This window comes from Papio anubis, chromosome 14, assembly GCF_008728515.1.
Source record: "Papio anubis isolate 15944 chromosome 14, Panubis1.0, whole genome shotgun sequence".
Classification (NCBI taxonomy): Eukaryota; Metazoa; Chordata; class Mammalia; order Primates; family Cercopithecidae; genus Papio; species Papio anubis.
This window is the reverse complement of record NC_044989.1, coordinates 63,974,278-63,996,707: the sequence shown is the minus strand read 5'-3', so window position 1 is coordinate 63,996,707 and position 22,430 is coordinate 63,974,278. Positions and strand designations below refer to the sequence as shown.

The 22,430-nt window shown below is 39.0% G+C and overlaps 2 protein-coding genes across 12 annotated transcripts in view; one reads left to right on the top strand and one right to left on the bottom strand.

Annotated features, from left to right (window-relative positions):
- Positions 1-781: 781 nt before the first annotated feature.
- MDH1 (malate dehydrogenase 1) lies at positions 782-19,818 on the bottom strand. Its single transcript, XM_009184299.3, has 9 exons — positions 19,691-19,818; positions 13,906-14,004; positions 13,003-13,099; positions 10,636-10,811; positions 8,912-9,034; positions 3,061-3,237; positions 2,534-2,647; positions 1,886-1,975; positions 782-1,120 (listed from the first exon to the last, which is right to left on the bottom strand). Exons 1-9 carry the CDS (start codon positions 19,691-19,693, stop codon positions 995-997), a joined length of 1,005 nt encoding a protein of 334 aa, XP_009182563.1. The 5' UTR covers positions 19,694-19,818; the 3' UTR covers positions 782-994.
- WDPCP (WD repeat containing planar cell polarity effector) overlaps positions 19,807-22,430 on the top strand; it is a 479,815-nt gene continuing 477,191 nt past the window's right edge. For 10 of the 11 annotated variants that reach the window (XR_002516673.2, XR_002516674.2, XM_021924877.2 and 7 more), the window contains exon 1: positions 19,807-20,536. The gene's annotated coding sequence lies outside the window, so the exon portion shown is untranslated. The remainder of the gene's footprint in view (positions 20,537-22,430) is intronic. The other variant, XM_021924873.2, reaches the window with a different exon arrangement.

Here is a 22,430-nt window from a genome sequence, read left to right as displayed (position 1 = left end):
ATAAACTTCTGTGGCATTTAGTGGTTTTGAAATAGAAATGATTCCTTATCTGCTACAAAGTAACACCTCCAATGAAAACCTATTATCATTTTTTTAATATAATGAAAATGTTCTAATTTCATCCAATGGCATAACACTGTTAACAATATTATCTGCAACTTATTTAATATTAGTAGCGAGCCTTAAAACTGAATTATCTACAAAGCGTGAACCTTTAAGATTTTAAATATACGGTATGTGTTCAATGTAGGTAATGTTTACAAATATATACTGAAATAGACTGATTATCACAAGGTGAGTTTCTATGTTCTATTTAAATGAGATTTATGCTTTATCTTTCTAGCCTTACTGCCTTCCTCTGGTTAGAAAATATATATATAAAAATTCTTTAGGCAAGCTGGGAAACATCCAAGTTTGCTTTCTTTTCTTTTCTTTTTTTTTTTTTTTTTGAGATGGAGTCTCGCTCTGTCGCCCAGGCTGAAGTGCAGTGGCGCCATCTGCTCACTGCAAGCTCTGCCTCCTGGGTTCACACCATTCTCCTGCCTCAGTTTCCAGAGTAGCTGGGACTACAGGCACCTGCCACCACGCCTGGCTAATTTTTTGTATTTTTAGTAGAAACGGGGTTTCACTGTGTTATCAAGGACGGTCTCGATCTCCTGACCTAGTGATCCACCCGCCTCGGCCTCCCAAAGTGCTGGGATTACAGGTGTCAGCCACTGTGCCTGGCTGCAAGTTTGTTTCCTGAGTAGACACTAAATATTAGCTAGAAACAGAGTCTGAGTCACTTTCATTTGGGTATATATTTATTTAGAATGCATACTAACAGCATGATGATAAACTATCATTCACAAACCTGTACCAAGAAGCACATAATCTTTAAAATGTGTTGTTTTTCACAAGTAATTTAAGTGAGCATTACTATTATTTGGTACTTGAGTCAAAGACGACATTTAGATTCTTCAGCTTTGAAGCACTTAGTAACATCCTTGTCTAGTCAGGCAGAGGAAAGAAATTCAAAAGCAGTTTCTTTTTCTTCTGTCAGTTCCTTTGCAGTAAGATCCATCTTCTCACGTGAGAAATCATTAATAGGGAGACCTTCAACAAATTTCCAGGTCTTATTCTGTTTGAAAATAATGCAAATAAGAGATTTAAAGTGGAACTGATCTTTTAATAAGCAACAACCTAGTTTGAACTTATATTTAGAGGTGTATCTGTTTTAAAGTCTGATTCTAAAGAAGTAAATCAAAATCCAGATTTTAATTAATAGACAATTCTAATAAAAACTCAACACTTGAATTTTAAACCTCTTGAATCTAAAAAAAAAAAAATCTTTAAAATGATTGACTTTAGCACGTTTATAATAAACAGCAACAACACTGAAAATCATTGCTTCATTTAGAAATATACTATTTGTAGGTCTCTAATACTAGAGGCATAATAACATACTGTGTTTAGTAGGAAAAGCTGAATTTTCCTTTCCAGATTAATTTCAATCACAAAAACTTTTAATGACCTGAAGTTGAAATACATATAGTTTTAAAGCTGAGAAAAATGTCTATTTTAGTAAAGGAACAATTTTCTAGATGAAGTTATACCATTCTGTTTTATTTTTGGGGGGACAGGGTCCTGCTCTGTTGTCGAGGATGTGGGACCACAGGTGTGTGCCACCATGCCCGGCTAATTATTTTATTTTTGCAGAGATGGGGGTCTCAGTATGTTGCCTGGGCTGGTCTTGAACTCCTGGGCTCAAGCAATCTTGCCACCTTGGCCTTCCAAAGTGTTGGGATTATAGGCGTGAGCCACTGTGCCTGGCCAATAATACCATTCTTAAGGGAAACATATAACTACTTTCTCAAAGAAGGGAAATAGCTCCAAAATACCTTACCTTGATTACAACAGGGAATGAGTAGAGCAGATCATCAGGAACACCATAGGAGTTGCCATCAGAGATAACACCCATGGACACAAACTCTCCCTGAAAATAACAATGTTTCACATACTCATGGTGATTAGTTTACACAACTGACACATGAACTAATAAAATTAAACCAGGTGACCCTTTCTTACTATGTTCATAACATCATTACTGTGTAAGGAACTATCATCAGCACCAGGTACTTCCACGACAAGATAACTTTCATGGATATTATTTCATTTCATGCTTCCATATCATATGTGAAGTAGGCCAGGGAAACCTAATCCTCATTTCCTAATCCTCACAGATGAGGAAGCTGTGGCCTAGAAGAAAAAATTTCACCCCTACTATGTATCAGGCATTGTGCTACGTGTTTTCCATATGCAATCTCCTTTAACCCTCACAACCCTGTGTATAATAGTAATGTCATGTAAAAGATGACAAAACAGCTCAGAAAGGTCAAGGCTAAGAAACTCCAAAGTTTACTTAGTTAATAGGCAGCTGAGCTGAGAAATGAACCTAACCTGATTATAACCTAAAGGCTATATTCTTTTCATATTATATCATCAGGCAACAAAAATAAAACAGAGTGACCTGTGCAAATCACTAAATCCTTACCTCTGGGGTTCCAAACCAGATGTCCCTGACGTGGTCACAGATGGCTTTTGCAGCAGACATTGCACTGGATAGTTTTCGAGCCTTGATGACAGCAGCGCCACGCTGCTGCACAGTCTGGGAAAGGGGCAGGCGAAAGCAGCAGTGTTACTTGGTCATGATAGCAACATTTTCATTGATTCCAAGTCGAACTTGGGGTGAAAGGCTATGACCAGAGTTTAATGTGTCCCCTCCAAAATCATGCAACAACCTGATGTTAGCCTTAACAATCCTTCTGGAAAAAGAAAACTGTATCTTCCCATACAAAGTTTATCATATGTCAAAGACATGGATCTTGGTATAAGTCGCAACTGCTGTGCTACAGATCATATCAGATCAGACTGGATCATGACTGGCTTACTAAGATCCCGAAAGTATGCAGTCATCAGAGCAACTGTGAAAGACCTGCCCTCCTTGAAGGTTTCCTGTTCTAAGAGTCTCTCAAGAGTTCTTTATGCTCAGCGTTAAGAAGGCTCACAGATTTTTCTTACCGTGACAAATTCTCCCTTGAGCCAGCTGTCATCTTTCAGAGCTTCGTAAACACCAACTTCCTTTCCTTGCAATTTCACCTTGGCATGGTTGACATCTGGATACTGAGTCGAGGAATGGTTTCCCCAGATAATGACATTCTTTACATCATTAGCAGTCACACCAAGTTTAAGAGCAATCTAGTTAAATTGAAAACAAATACATTACTGAGGCAAATGCTTTTTATTTCCAATTGGGACCTGTTTTGACAAACGCCCTTAAATAAAAAGCTTCTGAAATTTCAAGAGAACACAAGAGTTATATTGACTTGTAAAAAAGGTAAATTTATTGCTTGGCAATTTCCTACAACAGCTTAACAGTGGTAACAACCGTGGACTTGAAGCTTATGGAGTACAATGTTTAAGGGTATGAAGCATCCCATAGTTTGTGGTTATTAGTATAGTAGGTGTATCAAACATAAAACATTAATCAAGTTACTATTATTTATTAATCAATTTACTGTTTCTTAAATATGTAAATGTGATCTTTTGTTTCACTGTTAATGTTTACCTGGAGATGTCTTCTCAGTGCTTCTGAGTAATCAGGTATTTAGGCACTTTAGGTAAAATTTTTATTTATTTATTTTTATTTTTATTTTTATTTTTTTATTTTTTATTTTTTTTTTTTTTGAGACGGAGTCTCGCTCTGCCGCCCAGGCTGGAGTGCAGTGGCCGGATCTCAGCTCACTGCAAGCTCCGCCTCCCGGGTTTACGCCATTCTCCTGCCTCAGCCTTCCCGAGTAGCTGGGACTACAAGCGCCCGCCACCGCGCCCGGCTAGTTTTTTGTATTTTTTAGTAGAGACGGGGTTTCACCATGTTAGCCAGGATGGTCTCGATCTCCTGACCTCGTGATCCGCCCGTCTCGGCCTCCCAAAGTGCTGGGATTACAGGCTTGAGCCACCGCGCCCGGCCAAAATTTTTATTACATACCATATACAAATTAATTTTCAACCCTAAATATGAAATTTTAGAGTTGGATAGGACTCAAATTACCAAGATATGACTGTCCTCATTTTATATATCAGGAAACTGAAGGAAAGAGATTTTATATGTGTGTGTGTGTGTGTGTGTATACACACATATATACACACTAAAATTCTAACATATGTAACAATCTCTAGCTATAACTTCAGAAAGCACTTTAGGGTCCTGCAATGCCTTGCAATCACATATAGCATAATAGCCACAAAAAAAGGTTAAAAAGTTATGTCTTGAGCTGGGCATGGTGGCTCACGCCTATAATCCCAGCACTTTGGGAGGCCAAGGCGGGCAGATCACCTAAGGTTGGCAGTTCGAGACCAGCCTGACCAACGTGGAGAAACCCCATCTCTACTAAAAATACAAAGTTAGCCGGGCTTCATGGTGCATGTCTGTAATCCCAGCTACTCGGGAGGCTGAGGCAGGAAAATCGCTTGAACCTGGGAGGCGGAGGTTGTGATAAGCCGAGATTGCACAACTGCACTCCAGCCTGGGCGACTGAGTGAGACTGTCTCAAAAAAAAAAAAAAAAAGAGACATGTCTTGGTAGATTTAAATAAAATCAGCCTGTTTGTTATTTGTCTGATAAGTTTATGTGCAGAAAATAAATTGTGATCAGGTGTATGTATAATTTGTTCCTAACTAGACAACAGAATTTATGATGAACCAGAAGGGAATGTGGAAAAATATTTTAAGAAGCTGATCTGTTTTGGTGACATTGTGGGCAATTCTTCCTTCCTCTGTGTCCCAGTAAGAATGGGAGAGAAAATTAGTTGTGCCAGAGTCTGTAGCTTTAGCACATAAATAAAGCATTTGAGTATTTACCATGTAATAAAAGGAATACACTTTGATATTTTAAGGAAAATTTTAAAACAAGGGTAATAACAACTCTAAACTGAAACAACTCAAATGTCCTTCAAGAATGGTTAAATATGCCAGGCACGGTGGCTCATGCCTATAATCCCAGCACTTTGGGAGGCCGAGGTGGGAGGATCATGAGGTCAAGAGATTGAGACCATCATGGTCAACATGGTGAAGCCCCGTCTCTACTAAAAATACAAAAATTAGCCCAGCTACTCAGGAGGCTGAGGCAGGAGAATCTCTTGAACCTGGGAGGCAGAGATTGCAGTGAGCCGAGATCGTGCCATTGCACTCCAGCCTGGGCAAAAGGGTGAGACTCCGTCTCAAAAAAAACAAAAAAACAAAAAGAATAGTTAAATAAACTGTATTACGTCTTACATATGTCATGGAATCAATAAAAGGGGTAAGTGGAAAAACAGGAACAACCAACAACCTGGATGGATCTTAAAGGCATTAAACTAAGTGAAAAAGAGACAGTTTCAAAAGGTTCCTTACTGCATGATTCCATTTTTGTAAATTTTCAAAATGACAAAATTATAGAGGTGGAGTGCAGATAAATGATGTCAGGGACAGAGGGAGGTGTGACCATAAGGGAGAGTATGCAGGAGTTCTTTTGTGAGTGATGAAGAAATTCTGTACCTTGACTATGGGGGCAGTTATAGGAATCTACACTTGTAATCAAATGTCATAGAATCACTCATAAAGACACAGAAAAAAATAAATGAATATAAAACTGGTGAAACTTCAGTAAGTCTAGTTAATAGTATTGTGTGTAGTTCATCAACTTCTTGGTTTTCATAATACTCTGTAGTTATGTAAGATACCATCAATGGTTGATAGGTACAAGGGACTTCTCTGTACTATTTTTTTTGCGACTTCTGAGTCTAAAATTATTTCAAAATAAAAAGTAAAAAAAAAAACCCAACCAACCAACCAAAAAGGATAAAGATGAAAAAAAAGGCCATTATCTAAAATGTCTGTAATGACTTGACTGGTCTTCACACTAATTTATTCAGTTAAGTAAGAAGTAAACTGTCTTTACTTTCACTCTCACTCTTAAACTAGCTGAGACTGCTTTCTGAAATCCTAAAATAGTTAAAAGTTTACTTAAAAATTTCTGTTTGTGATATTGTAAATCACTTTTGACCGATCGAATCCCTGCAAGTCTTGTAAGTATTAGGACTATTATCTACAATATTTGCATTAGTCTCCACAAATTAGTTGACGGTTGGTTTCTGGGGTCCTCAGCTATTGATCTGCTTAGCCTGTGGGGTAGGGTAGAGTGGCACGCTGTCCAGTGAGTACCATTTTTTATGGGTGCCATGATCTGAAAGAACTGGGAAAAAAACTGCTCTTACTTACATTTATACTTAAATTTAGCTGGTATGGTATAGAAAAAGATAAATTTATACCTTGAACAATTAACTCAAGATATATATATATCACCAGGAAGTTAGAGCCTGTAACTTCCCTGAATGTCAGCTTCAATGTTCCCAAGTACAGTGAAGACAAAATGCCTCTAGGCCTCTCTGCCCTCGGTCTTCCTGGGCTCCCCTGCCTTCCTTTGTTCTTGTTGCCCTCCTCCTCTTGCTCCTTTGATCTCTTGAGCTAATCCAGTTCTGTCTGGACAGCAAAGGCCAGGTACTTTGCACCCAGCAGATATAATTTCTTAATATGATTCATGTCACAATTAGTCTAAATTTATACGTACCCGGGATAACAGTTCTTTACTCCCCTAGACACTCATGTCTGTCATAGAGATCTGTTAAAAGTTTTTGATTAATTCTCCAGCCCTAGTAATTTTCTTACCAGCTAACTGGTATCACTGTCAAATTACCTTATCTGGTATCACTGTCAAATTACCTTGTCAGCAGATGTAAATATAGCACTGGTCTGCAAATACACAGGGAAGTTCTGCAGGTGTTAAACAGTCCCTAAGTAGCTAAGGCCTCTGAATTCCAAGACAAAATATCTAGCAACCATTCCTGTAAGAAAAACTTACCTTTGGGTTTGTTATTTTTCTCACTGGATAAACTACTTCTTTTAGAGGAAGAAAGTGCTTCTTCAATGACTCCTTAAAAGCTCTCACTATGCCAGATTGACATGCTGAAACAGTGCCAAGCCAAGGTCCCAGGAGTAATAAAGAACATGTCCCAAAGTGAAGGTTAAAGTCTGAGGAGAGCACTGTCTTTCCTCTTTGCTCATTCAGACTTTAGCCCTGCAGTGAAAAGTGTTTCAGGCACTAGGACAAAGTATCTCTTAGCAGTACCTTTGGAGGCAGAATTTTCCAAAGCCTGTCTCCACCAAAGCCTCAGGTGAAACAACAAAAAGTGGTTGCTAGTGTCATTGTGTTACCTTTTTCTTGTTGCAGGAACTAAATAAGTCACTGTCTGGCAATCCAGAGTTTACAACTGTAAGGCGTATAATATCTCTTCCTTTACAACTGTCCCACAGTACTCAAACTGCCTGCCTCCAGTCATTCAAACAAACTCCTATTTGTTCTCAGCTACCATCAGACCCAGCCCATAGCCTAAAGCCTCTCAGGGAATATCTGCACTTTAAGCTAAAAATTTAAGGGTTGTTATCCAACAACCCTTTACGTTAGGAATGTTTAGGCTGTATGCTTCTTAGAAAGAAGAAATCAACTAATAATAATAGCAGCCAACTTTTCTTGCATTTACTATGTGCAGGCACCATGCTAAGGGCTTAAAATGGATCTTATTTAATCCTCATAAGAACTCTCTGAGGTAGATATAATTATTACATTTTAATCATTGAATATACTTTCTCAAAATCACAGAGCTAGTAAGTGGACTAAGGTCAGTTGATACCATTAAGTAAGACCATACATAAGGGTTTTGAGTCAGGCAAATCAAGTGGCTCCATAATTTATAAGCTGTATGACTCTGAGCAGGTTCTCTGACTTCCCTGGGCCTCAGGTTTCTTACCTAAAGCAGGGATAATATAAGATACCTCATATGGTTACTATAAAAATTAAATGGAAAATTACATGTATAGCATTCAATTTACAGTAGATGCTTAACAAATGTATATTCTTTTCTCTTTCATAGGCATTCCAGTGCTGAAGGATTATTAATTCTTAGGTTAGGGCAGCAGTGCTTCAACTTAGACCTCATAGCATCTTCTGGTTAACAATTTTTTTTGAAACTAAAGTTATCTTTCTCTAGAAGAAAAAGCACTGAACTCATAGACCTATCTAGCAGTGATGACCTACAGACAAGAAGGGATGGCCAGAAAAGCATTAGGGCAACGGACAGAGGTTCTGTCCAGGAACGGGCACCAGGACCAGTTAGATCTGAAAAAGCCTAGGAAACTAGCTCAGATCAGTTGCTTGGCTTCTAATTTTTTGAAAAGCTATTGTTAATTCCTTGGTCACTGGCTCCTTGGCATACTTATCTATGGCTCCAAGGGTAAAGAAAATTAGCAACAGAGTTTAGCTCCTAAGCAGTGAAAGTACCAAATTTTACAGATACACACAGAATATTAAAAAGACATAAACTGAAAATTAAATATAAAATTACAAAATCTGAATTTGATTGCTTAGCTGCAAGTAAAACAGAAGCAGAACCACACAATCACGCAAAGCTCAAGTCTTTGTTTATATAATCTCCTATGTATCTGAAAAAATTAAAACTAAATTATGTACCATCATGTATACTAATTTTTAACCACTGTAACAAAAGAACATTAGTAACTGCATTTCATTATAGTTAGCAATTGAAATATAGTTAAAGACAAAATCAAGTAGGAAGTAAAGCCTCTGGTCCTTTACGAGAATACATTTAAAGACTCCCTAACAAATTAATAATAATTTACTTTTAATTTAATAAAAGTAACAGGTTCTTACTAAACAAAAACAAGAAAAAAGCACAAACTCAGATTCAGTTATTTTAAAAGTGAGAGAAAAATGTTTTAAAGTTGAACAATCACAAGATTTAAAAGACATTTTTCTTACTTGAGCTTTAGCTCGGTTGTGATCCAAACGAGTCAAGCAACTGAAGTTCTCCTTGGGGATGGATGGAGCCGACTTGGACGCGGTCAGGCAGTTGGTATTGGCTGGGTTACCCACAACAATAACCTAGGAGGAATGGAAGGCACTGAAGACTTACAGACTATATACTTACTAACCATGTTAAAATTTGACTGAAAATGTCTAACAGGTAGCCGTACAGGGGAGGCTTGGGAAACATCAAATACAATATAGCATAGGAAAATACATTTTAAGTTATAAAAATCTTTAATAAAATGGTAATAAAATTTTTGAAATAATATCAGATTTATAGAAAAGTTACAACCATATTACAGAGACTGACTCCCTTATATCTTTAGTCTTTGTTTTTTTTTTTTTTTTTTGGTACCTCTTTTGACAAGCTGCAGACAAGATACTTCATTATCTCTAAGTACTGCAGTGCTGGCAAATATTTCTGACAAACAAGGACGCTTTGCAGAGGTGGAATTACTGTGCAAGGAATACTTGACCTCCAAACAGCCTGCACTTTAGCAGTCTGAACAACCTTGTAATCTTTTACTGGTACTTGTGGATTTCTATTCAACTCATTTATATTATTTTCTGTGATGACAGAAAGTAAGTTAACTATTTAAAATGAAGTCCACAGAAAGCAAAAAATGCAGACAGCTATGAAATGTTACTGATAGAACATTATAATGGGCAACTTAAAAAATTTTATAAAAATTTTCTTTCACTTTTTTTTTTTTTTTTTTAAATAGGAAAGTATACAGAAATTAGTTAAACCTTTAACCGGCAAGCCTATTTGCTGTGTGACAATTAAGTTCTAGTTAATTGATAGTTCACTAATAAAAGAAGGTTTGGCTGGGTGTTGTGACTCACACCTGTAATCCCAGCACTTTGGGAGGCAAAGGCAGGTGGATCACCTGAGGACAGGAGTTTGAGACCAGCCTGGCCAACATGGTGAAACCCCATCTCTACTAAAAATACAAAAATTAGCCAGGTGTGGTGGCGTGCGCCTGTAGTCCCAGCTACTCAGGAGGCTGAGACAGGAGAAAACGCTTGAACCGGGAGGTGGAGGTTGCAGTGAGCCAAGATTGCACCACTGTACTCCAGCCTGGGTGACAGAGCAAGACTCCGTCTCAAAAAAATAAAAATAAATAAATAAAAAAGGCTTATTGTATTATTAAGACATAGTTAGAATTTAAATAGTTTTAACACAAAGAGACAGAACGGTAAGTCATACTGACTCAATTCTTCAAGAAACAAGCATATTAAAATTCCTCTGCATTAAGAAAATCTGAGCGAGCATTCAGAAACCACTATATTCTACTCCTGAGAATAAACTTACCTTACAGCTAACTATCTCTTTTCACAATCACACACAAATTTAAATGTCTAAATAAATATTCCCACTCAGCAAAAATGCACCAGAAGGTCCTGTGCCTTCTCTATAGGTTTAAGAACTAATATTAAATTTTCACGTTATACTAATAGGAAAAATATTTTTGAACACTCTGAATATAGATTTCTACACTGTAACAAAAAACCCAGAAAGGGAGAGCTTATCAAGCAAAACTCTATAGCCATATTTACTGATGATTGCACAGAACTAGAAAAAAGGACAAATAATTTAAGGTTTTGCTTAAATGCTAAAAGCGTACGTTTCAAATGCTAATAATGAAAAATCCCTAAAATACAGTGTTGGTCACCTTAACTGACTTCTTGGCGTATTTGTCTAAGGCTGCACCCTGGGATTTGAAGATTTTCACATTTGCTTTCAGTAAATCTTTTCTCTCCATGCCTTCTCTTCTTGGCATGGAGCCCACGAGAATGGCCACATCCAGGTCTTTGAAGGCAACCTCTTCTTTATCTGTTGCGATGACATCTGTGGACATGGCAATAAATATGCAGAGCTACTTAAACACCAAAGTTTTGAAGTTTTCTTTTTCATATTGAATCTACCCATAAATTCTTTCACTTGTTGCAAGTGTTTATATATCACACTGATATGCATTTCAGGAGCCTAAGAAAAGAAAGATAATATATTAATTTAACAATCATAACATCAGAAATGTCAATAGATTTATTTTGCTTTTCCTATTTCAGTAATTATCTTAAATGTCAAAAACTCCATAGCTTTTATCTTTTATAATCATATATGATGCAAGGTATAATGATGACTTTTGAAGCAATACTTGTTATTCACACTAATTACCACACAACACAAAAGAGCAACTAATTCACCTAACCTTTAAATTACAATTACTTTAAGGTCTAAGACACCAATCACAAATTTAAAAATAATAAATGTTTATTGAGGAGTTTTGTGCCAGGGATAATGCTACGAGATTTATATTATTATCAAATTTAATCTTCACATTTTATAGATGGAGACACTGAGATTTAAAGAGATTAACTCGCCACCATCAAAAGATAACGGAGTTGTAATTCCAGCCTAGGTTGGTCCAGAGTTCAACCACTATGCTCCAGTGTTAGTACAATAAGCAAACATCACTTGCTTTTTGACTGAAGAACATACGTCATCACACTTCTTTGTTGATTGTATTAAAAAAGCTATGACCAACATTCAGCATTTTCACTGGAAAATTGGCTAGTTGCATCATAGTCAAGCCTGCCATAAGTCTGAAAATGGGCATAGACAGGAACACCAGTTGGAGGAAAAAAAAATTATCTTCCTTAAAAAAAAACCACGTCCTTATTTGCTGAACTTTCCCTTCCCTCTCCTATTCACATCTGGCAGAGGACAAACAAGTGCAATCTGGGCCCTTTGGAGAAAGCACAGGGAACTCAGCAAAGAAAGGAATACAAATGGGAAAAAGCAGCAAAGTTGATTTGGAAAGAGCTGTGGGTAAGAAAAGGGAACCAACAGAATAGTGTGGGCAGCCACGTATTCTTCTACAGAACTTTGCAACCAAAAGACTTAGATGGCAGATTATCCCTTCTAGCAAATGTTTATTCAACAGATGAAAAATTTTAAGGAAAGTTTTTCTGGGAAGGTATATATTATTTTGCTTTGTGCAAACTTCTAGGAGAGTTTCATTAATTAATCCTTACCAAAAGAAAGACTATGATGAAGATATAGCTGAAGAAAAATATTCAAATTAATTTAGAATATTTTAATAAACTTTTCAATCAAATTTAAGGCTTCCTTATTATGTTCGTGTTATAGTTCAATTATCTGCAAAGGCCCTTAGCTGAGCTCTTCTGGGTTTTTTCGAACTATAGAGCATATGGTAAGGACAATTTATACTATGTCTCAACCTGATGACTGGTAGATGGGATGGGGACCATATAAGGACCAACCAACTTCCAGAGCAATGTATAGCTATGAAGGACATCCTTCAAAACTGAGACAAGTTTTCCATTACAGGATGCTACTATTACCATTTAAGTAGACTCCATAACAACACAACATAGACAATTCCTACGTTGTCTATAATATGTGTGTGTAGACTATGTCAGGTGTATAACCCTTGTGCAAAATATTACACTTAACTGGTATAATAAATTATATACACACACACATTGGGGGAAAAAATGATAGTCCTTTACCTGACATTGTTTCTCATTTTTTACCCTTCTTTATCCTTGGTATACATAAGTAGTTAATAAGTATGGTAGTTCCAAATAAAAAAATCCTCTTATGAATAATTTCTAATTAAGAGCCTTTAACAAAAACCTAAAATCTGTGTATTATTATTTTTTTTTCTAGACGGATTCTCACTCTGTTTCCCAGGCTGGAGTGCAGTGGCACAATCTCGGCTCACTGCAAGCTCCGCCTCCTGGGTTCACGCCATTCTCCTGCCTCAGTCTCCCCAGCAGCTGGGACTACAGGTGCCTGCCACCATGCCCGGCTAATTTTTTTGTATTTTTAGTAGAGACGGGGTTGCACCGTGTTAGCCAGGATGGTCTCGATCTCCTGACCTCGTGATCCGCCTGCCTCGGCCTCCCAAAGTGTTGGGATTACAGGCTTAAGCCACCGCGCTCGGCCCTAAAAACCTGTATTTTGTAAGAAATCAAATACTATAAAATCCCTTCTCTACTCCCCAACTCACCTGTCAGGAGGGGAAGGGCACAGTCTTGCAGTTCCATTAGGACACCGTCCAGGACACCCATCATGGGGGTGATATCCAACAGCACAAGAATTATAGGCTACCAAAAAGCAAGGACAGCATCTGTTAGTGTAGGCTATTTCACTTAGACACAAGAAAGTCTTTTCACATACTTTTTATGTGGTATGTACATGCATGTAATTCCCATTAATTAGTCATGATCATTATTTCAGGAGGTCAGGTATCTAGCACTATGCCACTTTCAGAAAGAAGGATGCTATAAAACCAGCATTGGTTTGCTAACAAACACAGTGAGAGGAATCACCACTACTCAGTTTTTTAAGAGTACATGAAAAAAAACATTAAACTGAGTGACATGCCATAGTTTGCTCTTATTGTTAATAGCTGTATGTTTGATTTCAGTTCATGAAAGAATAATTCAGTATCCATGGGTCAAGAAACTGAATAAATGAATACCTTAGAAAATGATTTTAGTGTACATTAATCAGGCTTGCTGAAAGTCAGAGTGCCTGCTTCAACTGGGAAGCAGATTTCCTGACTCTTTTGGTTCTAAAGGCCATTTATTAACAAGGGAGTGCTTATTGAGTAACTCTCTCCCACATGACTGTAAGTCACAATCATTAGTGATATCTCCCATTGACTGACACCTGCTGGTTGCACCAAGTCAACTAAGTACAATATATGGAAGAGTTCTCATTTCCAAAGTGTTTTCAGTGCCTGGAGGCATACATACAAATTTACTTGCTTCCAATTATAGCTGTGTGCCTATTACATTTACTGAGACTACACATTCCTTCATTGTTTTACAATTTGTGTACAAATACAGAATTTTACTAACCATATTCTTACTCTAATAACTTAAGATTTATAGACACCTGTTCCTACCTGATCTTTACCAAAGACGGATCCATTTCCAATACTATACAGCAGTGAATATGCAATTTGACCAGCTGCTCCAGTCACAAGGACTCTGATTGGTTCAGACTGTAATGAAAAAGACCCATTAACATCTTTAAGTACTACTGTACCTTAAAAATATCCAGAATTTTTATCTATAGTAAGAAATCCACATACTTTAAAAGTGAATGTAAAATTTTAAAGTCCTTTTGCATCTGGCTTAGTAGAAAATGAATGTGCTGCATATTTACGTGGTGTTATTTAACTCTCACCATATAGGGAGCTAAAAGTGTTATTCTGGATTTACTTACATAATCTTATCCACCTTTTTTGGGGTATTTTACCACTAAAATAGGCTGAACAATGTTGATGTGTTCAGTATGTGGTGATCCAAACCCTGGCAGCCACTAGAGCCACACAAATCCTTATTATGCAAAGCCCCCACTCCCATCTGCTCAATAGAATCTTCATACCAAGAAAAGGAGTAAAAGAGGCTAAAACTTTCCATTTACATTGAGCCAATATATTTAAATAAGACAATTAATCGGCAGGGCGTGGTGGCTCATGCCTGTAATCCCAGCACTTTGGGAGGCTGAGGCGGGTGGATCACGAAGTCAGGAGTTCAAGACCAGCCTGGCCAACATGGTGAAACCCCATCTCTACTAAAAATACAAAAATTAGCCAGGCATGGTGGCGCATGCCTGTAATCCCAGCTACTTGGGAGGCTGAGGCTGCAGAATCGCTTGAACCCAGGAGGTGGAGGTTGCAGTGAGCTGAGACTGTGCCACTGCACTCCAGCCTGGCAACAGAGCAAGACTCTGTCTCAAAAAAAAAGGACAATTAATTGCTATTCAACTTTATTGTCTGGAGGAGGAAAAACAAGATTTTTTATTTCAGGAGAAACAACAGTAACATGTAGTGACAGACAGCTGACAACCTGATTCCAAGAGAAAATTATTTTTAAAAGCAAGGAGGGAAGACATACAAACAGAAATTTCAACAGATCCTGAACAAACTACAGACATAGAAACAAAGATAACTGATATTCAAGGTGATGACTCTGAGTAAAAAAAGACTAAGCTGACAGAATTTTAAAAAATAGAAATATTTCTATTAAGAACAAAACAATGTTTAGAAACATAATGGGTAAGTTTAATTAGACAGAAAAATTCAATTATGGTGAACCATTCCTTTCCCCGACAATGCTGGGTAAATGTACTTTCACTGTCACCTTTACCCCTACCGGCATGGAGAAATGGTCCACTGATGTGACTGAGCCTAGAAGTATTTGGTTTCTTTTTAAGATCCTTCCTCCAGATGAAACAAGGATGGATAGCCTCGAAGGCTTCTTTTAAGCTTCTAACTCTAAGCTCTGAGGTCAGCAGAACTCAGCAATTTGGTACTCACTCACAGAAGTCAAAGAAAAAAAAAATTCAAAAAAGAAGTGTCAGGCCAGGCATGGTGGCTCATGCCTGTAATCCCAGCACTCTGGGAGGCCGAGGCAGGCGGATTACCTGAGGTTGGGAGTTTGAGACCAGCCTGATCAACATGGAGAAACTCCATCTCTACTAAAAATACAAATTAGCTGGGTGTGGTGGCAGGCGCCTCCCAGCTCTTTGGAAGGCTGAGGCAGGTGAATGGCTTGAACCCGGGAGGCAGAGGTTGCAGTGAGCCAAGATAGTGCCATTACATTCCAGCCTGAGCAACAAGAGCGAAACTCCATCTCAAAAAAAAAAAAAAAAATAATAATAAATAAATAAATAAATAAATGTCAACTGGTGTAGAGAAATGAATTTGATCATAGTCAGCTGTATACTATACAATATTTGTTTTCCAATTTATTGCTATTTATAGAAAAATCTTTAATGGCCTACACATGTTTCATTCTGTCATTTTCCCTTCTTTCCTTGAAGTAGAGTAGGTGAGGAAAAGGGAATACAGGAAGAAATTATTACTCCCTTTTCCTTTAGAATGCAAGATCCTTAAGAACACGGACTTTGTCTATTTTATTTACTGCTGTATCTCAATTGCCTAGAAAAACACCTGGCCTGTAGTTGGAACTCTGATATTTGCTTGAAGGAATAGCTGGATCCTATAAAAGTACCAAAAAGATGGAAATGTAAAAGAACTGTTTGGGAACATATGTAGTATGCTTTAACATTTTTTAAAAGGTATTTTATTTATTTAAGATATTTCAGGCTGAGTGCAGTGGCTCACGCCTATGATCCCGGCACACTGCGCCGGGGGCCAGGGTGACTGGATCACTTGAGCCCAGGAGTTCGAGACCAGCTTGGGCAAAACGGTGAGACCTTGTCTCTTAAAAAAACAATTTAGCTGGGTATGGTGGCACATGCTGTAGTTCCAGCCACTCAGGAGGCTGAGGCAGGAGAATCACTTGAGCCTTGGAAGTTAAGGCTACAGTGAGCCATTACTGTGTCAGTGCACTTCAGCCTTGGTGACAGAGTGAGATCCTGACTCAAACAAAAACTCATTCATATGTACCATGAAAACAAAAGGTATTTTATTCATATATAGTATGTATGGAGAAGGCTAGAAACTCAGTGACCACAATAGTTTCAACTATAGTTAACAAAATTATTTATGTCATTAGTACTAATGATATTACCTTATAAATCCACTGATGAGCTGTTGTCTCATTTAATTCATTCATTAAACAAAACAGCATTAAGTTCCTATCATGTAGTTGGTACTATTTTAGGCCAGGGAATCCATTGGTGAATTACGTGAAGGAAACAAAAGGATACACCAATTTTCTAAAACAGGTGGCTACAGAGGCAGTAGAGAGTAGTAATTAAAGAGATGGACTCTGGAGCCAGACTTTCTAGGTTCAAGTCCTGGCTCCACAACTCATTAACTGCGTGCTCTAGAACAAGTTACTTAACCTCTCTGCATTATTTCCCCATAGTAAAATGGAGATAATAATAGCAATTACCTAACAAACAGAGTAGTTTTAAGTATTTACAATTATCATCACAGAATTTTCCTCTAAAGACTCTAATAGCCTGTGGTTTTCTATTTGCATTTCTGTTACTCTGTATTAGACCATGAAGCCCCCTTAAGAACAGTCTGCCTTTGATACGGATTTGCATTTCCATATAGTGTTCAACCAGTATTTGTTGAATGAAGGAAGGTTAGGGTATAAAGTACGAACACATACTACTTCAATGTACAGCAAAGTAGGATAAGAAAAGGGGGGCTGGAGAGATGGAAGATCACTATCTGTAAAGTTTAACCTCCCATAAGGTCATCTATATGGTTAGAAAAATGCAGTCAATTTTAGTAGCTACTTAAAAACATGTTCACAGTATCACAGTCCTTAATGAAGGGGTTGTGGCCACCTAATGAACAGTTAATTCCACCTCAGCAGTTTTCTTCTGTATTTCTGGAGAAATTACTTTCACAGGTAGGTAATTCCATCTTATTAATGGCAGTCGGAGGCTTAGTTAGTGTTTCAATGTTTGAAGATGAAACAGAGAAAGAAAACTCCACGTATGGTTCTTTCTGCTCCTCTGCAACATTGCAGTTGAAAAGCAGGAGGGTGGGAGAGTCCTGCTGACTTTCACAATGTTACAGTGTGAACATAGGTTACTATTCTTTGCTCAGATATCTGGGCAGTCTGCCAAGATCCAAAGAAGGAATGTCTTTGCTCTTAGCAGGGCACCAATGACTTTCCTGCAGATGCAGGCTCTGTGCTAACTTCTCAGCTGTAAAGATTGAATTTAAGTGTCTCTGTTATTCCACAGACAGATCCACATATTCCTTTTTCACTTTCAAATTTATATATATTTCTAAATTACATGCATTTCTATAACACAAAAAACTAAGCGGTACCATTTAGATTCCTTCATACAGTTTATTTACTGTCACTCCCTATAGACAACAAGCAAAGAATCCTCCCCTTTGAATGAGCTTACAAAAGAAGGCTCTTTTCTAACTCTGTCCATTCACACACACCCCTGAGGGGGGCAGGGAAATTGAGTCATGTGTGAGTTTGCTGTCAGTTCCAGCAAACTGCCAGACAAATTCTTCCTTATGTTCTGTCTCTGTGTTATCTGGCACCCCAGTGACCTTCCAGCGGTGGGGCCTTACTAGGGAAAACCAGCTAAGAATCTGGGGCCCAAAATCTCTCTGTGACCTTAAGAAAATTATCTGACCTCCCCAGACTACATTATAAAAGTAGATAATATATTCTCCAAATCCCCTTTTAATTCTAGAATTCCAAAATTTTGAATTGCAAGGAATAAAGCTATCAAGTAATCTATATGCTGATAACATAGTTGAGTTTGTATATGCAGTATGAACTGGTAACTTCATCCAGAATCTCAGTTAGTAAAAATTAAGTTTTCAGGGAGTTGAGTACACCGTCTCTCCCCCGCTGCAAGACCTCACTGCGGTGGTCCCTATAAAAATAAAAATTCAGAAAGGCTTGATAAGTGTAAGACACAATATAGAAAAATGGCAAGAGTGTGAGACTCTTGGGACAAATCACATTCTCTCTGGGTCTTGATAAACTCAATTTTAAGATGTGAAGTGGGGAGATTCGTCAAGGTGACCTTTAAAAGATCCCATTCAGTTCGAAAAGCAAAAAGTCCAAGGTTCTCACATAATAAGTACCTCTGCTTTCTAGCTAAGATTATTAGGACAGAAACCACTGAAACCATAATTTAAATGACTAATTATGTGACAAAATATATAGGAAACTTAGGTTTAACACCTACTGGAAATTAGTAGCTGTCTCCACTGGCCCCGTTACACAGGCAGAGAGAGTAATGCCCTTGCCTTGAAAACGTTCTTTTCAGGTTCTGGGAAATTTCCAATTTATTCAAACATTTCTCCACATTCTCCAGCCATTTTAGTATTTTGGACACAAAGTAGGAAAAACAGTCGCAACTATAAATACAAGCAATTGTATTGATAGTAGGAAGCGATTTCTTTGAGTTTGATGACAAATGTCACCTTCAAGCAGTACGCAGAATATTCCTACGTCAGAGTTCCTTCACCAACCCCCCCCCCCCTTTCTGCAGAGACAAGCGATGGAGATCTAGGTTATCCAGGTCTTCCATGACAAAATGGTTACTCTGTTACATTTAAAAGAGGTGCTTCTGGAATTCATTACATACAGTTCAACAAAGACTATCCGCAGTAGTTATTGGCTAGTGATGCCGTCACTTCAACATGTCCTGGCATTACAAAACAGGTCAATGAACGGGTTCCAAATAACATTTTGAGAAATCAGACATGGCGGAAACACGTCTCCTGCAAACGCAGATCGTAATCTGGACCACCAGGTAAATACTACCTTTCCAGCTTTTAGCTTTCAAGGGCCCTGTGACAAAAGCTCTTATAAACACTGTGGGCTAATGAGGAGAAAAAGGGGTTAGCACCCAACCTTTCCCTCCCATCGCAAACCTTATTGTCCTTATCAAACAAACCCCGTAACATCCTTTGGAAAACAGCTGCAGCGTCGTATTCTGTCCTCCCGCCATGCAGCAGGATTAAGATCGCGCCTCTCCCAGGACAACTACTTCTCCAGAGTCCTCCTAAGAGCGCCCTATGCCCCGCAAGGTGGAAATCAATCCCTTCCCAATTACTGGGTCACTGCGACAATCCCAAGAAGATGAGTCCGAGCTTGTCAAAGGGCGCGAAGGACGGCGCCTTGCACAGCTGCCTCCCAAAAGTCCCTAAAGTGCAAGAAACCCCACAAAAGGGCGCGAGGTTCAGAGGTGGGCAGGAACCCTGGGCCCACACTCACCATGGCTGAAAACTGCGGGGACAATTTCAACAACTGCAAAATGAGCCTCAGAGAGTCAGGTCACCTCTACCGCGGAACTGACTCGGAGAGGGCGAGCGGTGTTAGCGAGAAAACGCTCCGCTCCCGACGCGGCGCTCTCTGGGAACTGTAGTTTACGCTGCCCTGCTTCTGGCGCAATCTCCAAAGTGTTTCCTTCAAGTGTTGAACTACACTTCCCGATCCGAGGGGTTCTTCTCACTGCTTTCTCACTGCGCTCTGCTCCGATTGCAAAGTAGTCCCGGAGGATGAGCCGCTGTGATTGGAGGACGACGACAAGCGGATGATTTGGGGTCAGGAGGAAAGGACCTGCCTGATGGCGCCCGGCAATTGGCGGGAGAGATTTTGTTTGTAACTCTAGGGAGGAGAGAATGACCCCTTAGCGACATCACCCCCCACGCGCGTGACTGAGACTTCGTCCTCCCGTGAGGGTAAACGTGGGAGGTAAAGAGACCTTCCGCTGCGTAAAGCTGGCTCGACCCGGAAACAAAATCATTTAAAAAACGATTCACACTCTGGAAGGGCGGGGGAATTGATAAGTTGGGACGACCGGACAGCTTCTCAGGTTGCTAAGCGACGATGCGGGAGCGCGCGCACATCCCGGACTCTTTGTAACACCTGAGGGAACCGTGGTGGCGGCGGCGGCCTGGAGACCCAAGAGACCAAGTGAGCTTGTCCCTCCCTCTCGGGTCCAAGGACCTAGTCCAGGAACCTTCTGCCCGGGTAGTGTCTGGTGATGAGGCGAGAGTTTTGCCGGGACGCCTACTCCGAAGCGGCCAGAAGTCGCGCTTCTTCCCCCTCCCGAGGCAGGTGAGCCCTGGCCCGAGGGCAAGGGGTTTTCTTTTAACCTTAAGAGTCCGAACTGCGGTGGTGCGCCGTCCCACTTTGCTTTTATTCACTGGGCGGATGCCTGCTAGTTCGCGGGTGCCTTTACTGAGCGGAGTATGAGGGGCGTGGGAATGCAACTCTTCTGCAGGGGTTGGTGCCCTGGAGTAGGTGCACTCCCGATCTCAAATGGAGCTCTTCCAGAATTACATCAAAAATATTTATTGAGCATCTACTTTGTAGGAGGTGAGCCTCTCCCTTCCAGGACGTCACAGTATACGGATCTAATTTTCTCTAAGCCCTCCGTGAATGTTGAATTTTGCCCGTTCTCTTTTGGAAGAAACAGGATGCGCCTTATACCATCTTGAGTCTTAAAGTTATGCCAAACCGGCATTTCTGAGGAAAGACTGGCAGCTGAATGGGAGACGCTGGTTGTTTAGTCAGTCAGTCTGAGCTGGTAAAACAACTTAAGAGGTTCTCTTTAAAATTAATGCTGCCAAGAGAATTGCTGTGCTCTTTAAAAGCTTGTTTCATGTGGATGTTAAAAGGAAGATATGATGCTCGGGAGTACCACACACAGCATATACGTAATGAAAATGAATAAAACATCTCGATTAGATAACATTGTTAGAACTTCCGTTTTTTCTCTGTCACTGATAAATGAATGCCAAGTAATATCTTTCAATTTTTCTCTATTTCAGTTTGAGGATTTGCTATTTTTGGAAAGGAATGTAATGCTTTACTTTAAGCATTTATTAATGCACCTGAATGACTCTCCTTGTATCGTTTATTCATTTGGCTCTCAGCCAACATACTTTCCTGGTTTTCCTCTTTTATTACTGGTTCTCAGTCCTTCCGAGTTTTAAAATTTTTTTTCGTTGTGATCTCTTAACATTGGGGTGGCTGTATTCTCTGTCTATACTCAATCCCTCAGTGAGCTGATTCATGCGTTGCATCACTTCAAATGTTACTTTTATGTCAAAAACTCTCTAATTTAGGTGTCTAGTCCTGAATTAGTAGATGTACATTATTCTCAAGCCTAGGTTCTCCGAGTTTTTACTCTCAGCAGTTACGAAAAATTTCTCCCATTTTCCTCCTAAATGAATTATTCCACTAGCTGCTAACAGAAAGATTTTTCCATGTTGTTGTCCTTAAAACTCTCATGATTTTACCTAATGTAAATGACGAGTTAATGGGTGCAGCACACCAACATGTCAGGTATACATATGTAACAAACTTGCACGTTGTGCATATGTACCTTAGAACTTAAAGTATAATAAAACAAACAATCTCATGATTTTTGTCCTTGATTTACAGTGAATTTTACAAGGGAGAGTTTTTATAACCAGAATTCTCACTGCAGTCCTATTCCCATACTCCAACAAGGCCACAAACATGTAAGCCCCCGTATTCCCATCCAGTCCGGACGTACAGAATTAAAGTCACCTGTATGGTAGCTCCTGGGCCTTGTTCTGTTTATAGCTAGTTGACCTTGTAAATCAGGTTAAGGAGCATATTAGCACTGATTATAAGTTACCTTTCTCAGGTAATATAATATACTGCAAGAGAAGATGTTTGGTCAGGTGGATATGTCAGCACATTTCCAATTATACTAATAAGATTGTCTCTGTTCTCTTCCTTTTGAACTGTCTTTGGTAATAGCTAATGTCAAGTAGCACAATATGTCATTGCACTTTCATTGTGAGTTTGAATCTCCAGGTGGTTTGTGAATGTGTTGCAGACTTTCATATTTTGTTAAGGCCACAAACAGAGCATTAAACTGTTGTGCTATATTTGGAGATATACTTAACATTTTTTTTTTTGCCCAGCCTCTCATTATTTAGTAAGGTAATATTTAATTCAAATTGTAGAAAATGTT

Coding starts and splice junctions, on each gene's coding strand:
- MDH1 (XM_009184299.3), bottom strand. Junction 3,238..8,911: donor ACAACCGAGCTAAAGCTCAA/GTAAGAAAAATG, acceptor CAATTTAACTAG/ATTGCTCTTAAACTTGGTGT. Junction 1,976..2,533: donor TCTGGTTTGGAACCCCAGAG/GTAAGGATTTAG, acceptor TGTTATTTTCAG/GGAGAGTTTGTGTCCATGGG.